Source organism: Propithecus coquereli, unplaced genomic scaffold (genome assembly GCF_000956105.1).
Source record: "Propithecus coquereli isolate 6110/MARCELLA unplaced genomic scaffold, Pcoq_1.0 Scaffold595, whole genome shotgun sequence".
Taxonomy (NCBI): domain Eukaryota; kingdom Metazoa; phylum Chordata; class Mammalia; order Primates; family Indriidae; genus Propithecus; species Propithecus coquereli.
The window spans coordinates 190,032-197,904 of NW_012151896.1; the positions used below are offsets into that span (position 1 = coordinate 190,032).

The 7,873-nt window shown below is 35.7% G+C and overlaps 1 protein-coding gene across 4 annotated transcripts in view; it reads left to right on the plus strand.

Moving 5' to 3' along the window:
- The window catches only part of CEPT1 (choline/ethanolamine phosphotransferase 1), a 43,843-nt gene extending 36,650 nt beyond the window's left edge, over positions 1-7,193 (plus strand). For 3 of the 4 annotated variants that reach the window (XM_012659022.1, XM_012659021.1, XM_012659023.1), the window contains exons 6-9: positions 4,409-4,540; positions 5,002-5,160; positions 5,580-5,705; positions 6,316-7,193. In XM_012659022.1, the coding sequence (XP_012514476.1) occupies positions 4,409-4,540; positions 5,002-5,160; positions 5,580-5,705; positions 6,316-6,435 (537 nt within the window). In that variant the 3' untranslated portion in view covers positions 6,436-7,193. The remainder of the gene's footprint in view (positions 1-4,408; positions 4,541-5,001; positions 5,161-5,579; positions 5,706-6,315) is intronic. The other variant, XM_012659024.1, reaches the window with a different exon arrangement.
- Positions 7,194-7,873: the final 680 nt, after the last annotated feature.

A 7,873-nucleotide genomic window follows, 5' to 3' on the forward strand; every position in this document is an offset into this window, starting at 1 on the left:
CACTTAAATAACTCAGACATAGTGATTTTCCTTTAACATTTAGTAAATTAGTAGACACAGTGATTATGCTAACATTTGCTGTATTTTGGTGGAATTCACTTATATTAATATGATTACAAATAGGCATTCCTGCATTCTTTGGAAGAAAGTATCTAATCTCAAAATGATGCTTTCTATTTCTGCTCAAATTTACAAAGCCTATAAGAACATTTTATTGTGCTTATAAGAAAACTAGTCTAACAGTTTAATAACTGATATTAATCTGCATCAATCCAAACTATTCGACCAAAATATATCCATCGTAATCTGGTAAAGGTGCTGAGGAAGATTTTTTTTTTTCCATCGCTAACTTTTTAAAAAATGAATCACATTAGATTGATATTTTTTGATTGCATACTCTCATGGCCTGAATCTAGAGAGTTTTCACCTGGCTATAGAACAGATACCATGGCCCACAGGAGTTCTTAATCTTCCCAAGTCTTGAAGACTACTGAAACTTCAGGTAGGCCTGAGATGAAGGTGTTTTCAGTATAGCTCTTTGATTATTTCTGTAGAGTGGATGCACTTTGACCACCTTTGATGAGTACCAACAAGATGATGACAGAAAGAGGAAGGTTGGGAAAGAGAGAATGTGCCCACCCTTTGTGAGCTAGGGGAAAGACAGAATGTGCCCACCCTCTTTGATCTTGAATGTGGGGTGAAAATGGCAACACTTGTCATACTTTTTATAAGTGTTTCAGTTGGTGCCAAATTTTTAAGGGATCACCTGGTCAGCCTTGCTTAGAATTCCTCTAACTCTAGCTTTCTTGCTTTCCTCATATTCTCTTGTGGCTAATTTTCATTTTCATCCTTAACATGGGGGCAAGATGTTTCTTCACAGTCTCCAAAAACAGGAATTCTACATAGAGCAAAAAAGATCTTAATCTTCATTCAACAAATGTATATTGAGCATCTATAACAACCAGGGTTCTAGAGAGAATGCAAAAATCAATTCAAACAAAATCCTACACTTGGGAGCTTATGTTTTGGTGTGTATAACTCATATATAACAGAAGTGATGAGAACCCTAAGAATGTTTGATACCCTGCTCCTAGGTCTGTATCTTGCTTACTTATTTTGTGAGCCAAGCCGTGTACTAATTTGCCTGGCATTTTTAACATTTGTGTTTATTCCTCCTTCTTTCAAAAGGCAACAATTTTTATGATTCTAAAGCAGTTTCACCAAATTATAAATAGAGTTGTGATGCTCATTCAGTTCATTCATGGTATAAATTACTGTTATACAGAGTTGGCACCCATTCAGTACCCTGGCCCTAAAATAGGGATGCCCCTGTAATAGAATAATGCTTTGCTTCTTTTGAAATCTAGAGGAGTGTAATATTTTCCCCTTCGCCAGAGTAGTCCTTTCTCTTTTTTAGAGGGAAAAGTAGGAGGGATAGCAGGAGAGGCTGGGAACAAGGAAACTAGCCACAGTATTGAATATCAGCCAGGTGCATTGGATTTAAAATGCAATGTCTGTAGTTTTCTGAACTAGAGCAGAAAAATCTCTTGGAGTTCAAAGCAATCCTGGTGCTGACTTTCTCCTTTACTACGTAACCAAACAGCATGATATTGGTACAAAAATAGAGACAGACATAGACCAATGGAACAGAATAGAGAACCCAGATATAAAGCCATCTACCTACAATCAACTGATCTTTGACAAAGCAGACAACAGTGTACACTGGGGAAAAGAACCTCTGTTCAATAAATGGTGTTGGGAAAATTGGATAGCCACATGCAGAAGAATGAAACACAACCCCTACCTCTCACAAAAATTAATTCAAGTTGGATAAAAGACTTAGATCTAAGTATTGAAACCGTAAGAATTCTAGAGGAAAATGTAGGTAAAACTGTTGTAGATACCAGTAGAGGCAAACAATTTATGAAAAAGACCCCAGTGGCAATCATGACAACAAGAAAAATTAATAAATGGGGGGGAGGCATGGAAAAAATAAATGGGATTTGATTAAACTAAAAAGCTTCTGCACAGCTTAGGAAACAATCAATAGCAAATAGACAACCTGCAGAGTGGAAGAAAATATTTGCAAACTACACAGCCTATAAAGGGCTAATATAATAACCAGAATCTACAAAGAAGTCAAGCAGATCAGCAAGGAAAAAACAACTCTATTAAAAAGTGGGCAAAAGACATGAACAGAAATTTCTCAAAAGAAGAAAGACAAATGGCCAATAAACATATGAAAAAATGTTCAACGTCACTAATCATCAGGGAAATGCAAATTAAAACCACAGTGAGATATCACCTTACCCCAGTTAGAATGGCATTTATCAAAAAGTCCAAAAACAATAAATGCTGGCATGGATGCAGAGAGAAAGGAACACTTATATGTTGTTGGTGGGATTGCAGATTAGTACAACCTCTGTGGAAAACAGTATGGAGATTCCTCAAAGAACTAAAGTAGACCATTCGATCCAGCAATCCCACTATTGGAAATTTACCCAAAGGAAAAAAAGACTTTTCATCAAAAAGACACCTGTACGTGAATGTTTATTGCAGCACAATTCACAATTGCAAGGATGTGGAATCCAAGTGCCCATCAGTTCATGAGTGGATTAATAAAATGTGTCTGTACACCATACTGCTCAGCCATAAAAAAGATTAATACCATTTGCAACAATCTGGATGGAACTGGAGACCATTCTCCTAAGCGAACTGTATCAAGAATGGAAAAACAAACACCACATATACTCATTATTAAATTGAAACTAACTGATGAGCACACATGTGCACAGAGGAAAATAAAACTCAGTGGAATTCAACCAGGAGGACGGGAGACTCAGGGGGACCCTACCTAACGGGTACTGTGAACACTATTTGGATGATGGACACACCTTTAGCTGGGACTCAGTGTAACCAGGATCCATGTAACCTGAAACATTTGTACCCCCTTAATAATTTGAAATTAAAAAATTTAAAAAACAAGTTTTTAACTTGGGCTATAGGGGGTTGGAGATTTAGGGAAGGAAGGCCATTTAGGATACTCCATAAAGTTCTGGACTTGATTTTAGGTTACCCTATTTCATTTTAGAAAATTAAAGTTTGCTATAGTACAACTTGAAATGTGAACAGTTGATTTCAATTTTTTTGTTAGAGCTGCAGTTTTGCAAGAGGTCATTGAGTTGTGTAAACAAAGTTCTTCAGAGTTTTGAAGAGATGGAATACGCAAACGTTAAGATTTACGTCTGCCAATTTTGCTGGAGTTTTATATGTACAAAAAAAATAGGAAATGTGACATTTCCTATTTGATTTTTTAAATGTAGACAGATGACAGCCCTACAAAGTGTAAATAGCCCTAATTAAAATGTTTTCATTGTAAGAACTCATTGCTTATCAAACCATTATGGACTTCTGGAATCTTGTTCTTATAATCATTTTTTTTCTTTTACTAGAATATATCATTTATTTACTGTTGCTGTTTTTTCAGTCTGTATTGGACAAAATTTGAGACCAAAAAAAAAGCTTAAGGAGGAAACAAAAAAGAGAATCTCAAATGATTTTAAAAATTTGTATATTTCATTTTAAAAGACGGATATTGTGTTTGCAAGATTAAATGTATATCAGTCCACTCTGTCCCCCTTACTTTAGGCAAATCAATCCATGTTTTCAGTATACTGTAAGAATACATTCTTTACTTTTCTGAAAAGTAAACTTATGTGTTAAAATTTTGAATACACAATTGTAGAGCTTTACCTCTTTGGATGTGCTCAACCTGTTTTTTTCCTCCTTTATCAGAATGCCTTCTTAGTTGCCCTCTGCTTTTACTAGCTGCCTGTATTCTAACAATTTGGACTTGGGTACTCTTCTGAATAGAACTTTTCTCTTCCTTTCTCCACTTTGCAGATTTTTAAATCCAGTTGCAAATATTTCTATACTTTTATACTCCATACTTCTTTCTCACAATTAGGAATGTTCTACAGATTTAGAGGTAGAATTCAAAAAATGCACCAAAAAAAGGCAAGATGCGCTCCTTTTATAAAAAGGCCAGAAGACACCCTGGTTCACCTCTGGGATGCATTAGGTGAACCTTACTTAGAGTGTGACACAAGTTAATGAAGTTGAATTAGTTTTCTTATTTTTTTATTTTTTCTTGCTCACAGGTCAAAGTGAAGGAGATGAATCAGTGTTTTTTTAAAGGTGTATGTCAGAAGTGAGATTAATTTCTATACAGCCTCATCTCCTGAGACTTGTTTTATTGCTTATAATGAAGAGGAGCAGGAAACTTCCATTACTTTAAGTATTTACTAAACTGGAGGGAATGACAAGTATTTGAGAATATTAATCATATAGTAGACTGTTTTCTTAGTTTGTATATATTATAATTGTTCTTTCTCTCTACTCATTAAAGATTCCAGTGCTGAATATTCAAATGAAAATTTTTCCTGCACTTTGTACTGTAGCAGGGACCATATTTTCCTGTACAAATTACTTCCGTGTAATCTTCACAGGTGGTGTTGGCAAAAATGGATCAACAATAGCAGTGAGTATATCTTAAGATTTTCAATAATTGTTTACACTAGGACTTGGTTTTGTGGTCACTTTGTTTTTCATTTGAAATCTATAAAATCATTTGTTAATTTGGACTTTCTGCTTAGTCTTTAAAAAATATAATTTTTTCCTCAGTTTAATAAATCCTTACGTGCATTTATATGCTTATATATGTATATTTTTGTCCATACACATACTTTTGCACATACATTTTTTAAAAGTATGATCTGCTTTGTAAAAATAAGCCTGCCTATATAAGTAAACTCCTCAGTTTGTGCCTATCCAATTCATGCTGCTGCTTTTCATTAGCTATTCTAGTGCTTGGTTTACAGAAATTGCTGGCTATCAGGCACCATGCGGTTCTTGAAAGTTTGAGTTGGAACTATTTTATAGCAGTTCTATGTAGTATCTGATGAGTATTGAATACTCTTAACTTTTCTCTTCACTCTGCAGGGAACAAGTGTCCTTTCTCCTTTTCTCCATATTGGATCAGTGATTACATTAGCTGCAATGATCTACAAGAAATCAGCGGTTCAGCTTTTTGAAAAGCATCCCTGTCTTTATATACTGACATTTGGTTTTGTATCTGCTAAGATCACTAATAAGCTTGTGGTAAGCAGCTAAGTTTTATTTGTTCTGTTTTTCACCTTCATCTTATTGTGGTTTTATGGCCATAGTTTTCACTCTGTAGCTTCCTAAGCAGTCCTAGAATTTGCTCTCCTCCAGTCACAATCTCTTGACATCGACATGGGAGCTCTTTTTACTATTTTGTGAAGCTACAATTTGAGGTTACCAGTTCTTTGAACCTCTACAACTTTTCACCCTTTTATCTACTGTTTAATTTTGTTCAGTTTATCTACACTTTTCATTCTCAATCTGAACATTCAACTTAAGGTTCCTTGTGGAAAGCATCTTTTGTGAGCTAAATAATTTTTGAAGCTTGATACTTGAACACAATACTGATTTACTGTGTAGCTCACAATTGCTCTAATATGAAAATGCCTACATCATTTATTCTGTTTTATTCATAGGTTGCACACATGACGAAAAGTGAAATGCATTTGCATGACACAGCATTTATAGGTCCAGCACTTTTGTTTCTGGACCAGTATTTTAACAGCTTTATTGATGAATATATTGTACTTTGGATTGCCCTGGTAGGTATTGTACTATATCTTATTTCATGATTTAGAGGCTACCTGTTTTCTTATTTCAGTGGCCCAGTCCTGAGAGATCTAATTGTAATGTTTTAGAATGTCAGAAATCTGCATATGGGGCTTTCTGAGAGTTCCTTGTAGCTTTGTATTTGAGCCATTTTTGCGTTATTCTTATCAGTCTTCCCTACATCAGGCAGGGCTCATAAATTCCAAATTTCTAACGGTGTAAAGCATGGGCCAGCAGACTATTCCCAGTGGGCTCACAGGGTGTTTTGGTAAATAAAGTTTTACTGGAACGCAGCCATGGCCATTCATTTATGTATTGTCTGTGGCTGCTTTCATGCTATTAATACAATGGCAGAGTTGAACAGTTGTGACAAAGACAGTATGGCCCACAAAGCTTAAAATATTTACTATCTGTCTCTAAGAAAGAGTTTGTTGATCCATAGTATAAAGGAAAGATCATGAAGAAATTGAGTTCTTAAATTGTATAGAATAGAAGGTGAATCTGGAGAGAGAAGAAAGTCAGAGGCCACTCCTCTTCACTTTCAGGAATCTTAGGGAGGGCCTAAGCAGGTGCTATGGATCTAATAGTCTCTTTTCTTTCCAGGTCTTCTCTTTCTTTGATTTGATCCGCTATTGTGTCAGTGTTTGCAATCAGATTGCATCTCACCTGCACATACATGTCTTCAGAATCAAGGTCTCTACAGCTCATTCTAACCATCATTAATGATGTACTTGGTGTTATATAGGAAACTCATGTTTTCTGCAGGAAGGAATCCGAACATATTGAGAATGGGGGTGGATATGAACAAATATAATTTATAATAATCAATGTTGTATAACTTTTATTCTTTATTATTGGTAATACTCCCTACCTATCCTGTGTGAGAACGGGACCCATCCTGTAAATTGTACATGTTGTCATACAGGGTTTGGGCCAAGAAAGCATGCAGGAAAAAGACGCCATGTGTTTGTAATTATCCTGGATTCAGAATAATATTGTCATGGGGAGCAGATCCCCAGTGGTGGAGATTTCTAACATTGACTATTTGCAGGCCAAAAGATGGTTGCTTTATAATTTTAACCAATCATCATCTTGAGTAACATCCTTGTTTAGTGTCTTCTCAAGCTTTCTTTACTAAGGGGTTCAGCTGTGACACAGATACATCCCACTAGCTTGTGAGGTGGAACTAGTGATGAAGACCTTGAAGTTGGATTGAAAGGTTTCCTATCTTTACATTGTTGAGGAAGTCATTTTTTATTGCTCAAGAAATGGTATCTCTCATGGGCTTGGGAAATCCTGTTAGCATGCAGAATAATGTGATAACTTTGTTGATCCATTTTATTTTTATAAATAAATATATGACCTGAAAGCCAGCTTTTTTCTCAATTTTATTCAGTGGAAAGATAAACTAAGTCTTAATGTCATTCTTTAAAATTTAAGCAAAATTTATTTCTGTTCTTTAATAAATAAGGAAATTCGGTATGCTGCATTGTTGTGATGTGTCCTGTGACCTTTCTATTTTGAAGAAACTTTAAAAAAGGAGAACTATGTTCCTTTTTCCTGTTGATGGGTTCATTATGTTGTAGTTGCCACCTATGTGATTATCAGTCATTTAGGAATCTCAAATCCTTCCCTTAAATTTTCAGTAAGTGCCTGGGCTTCTGAAAGGAATCATTTTGCACTCTCCTTTTCTGGCATTCTGCTTTTTGGTACCTATACTACAGTTTGAAATGAGAACCAGGTGTCCACTATGAACCAGATTGTATACAGATTGACTAAAATGAGGTTATATTATTACTGATTTTTATCTATACCCTGTTCCATAATCAGAAGTAAACAGTAGCTGCACTGCCTTGCCTGGCAGCCAGAGCCCTGCTTGCTTGTACTTTTAATCCCATGTAGATCTGGATTAGCAATGATAGTTAAACCTTTAATTTTTTTTTTTTTGCTAGACTGTAGTAGGAAAGGGAAATCTCTCACTACGTCGCTTGCTAACAATTTCTCCAACATCTGGGATAGAGAAATATATTAATATATAGGAAAATGCTAGGACAGATCAAGTTTTAAAAGCTAGAACAGGCCGGGCGCGGTGGCTCACGCCTGTAATCCTAGCTCTCTGGGAGGCCGAGGCGGGCGGATTGTTTGAGCTCAGGAGTTCGAG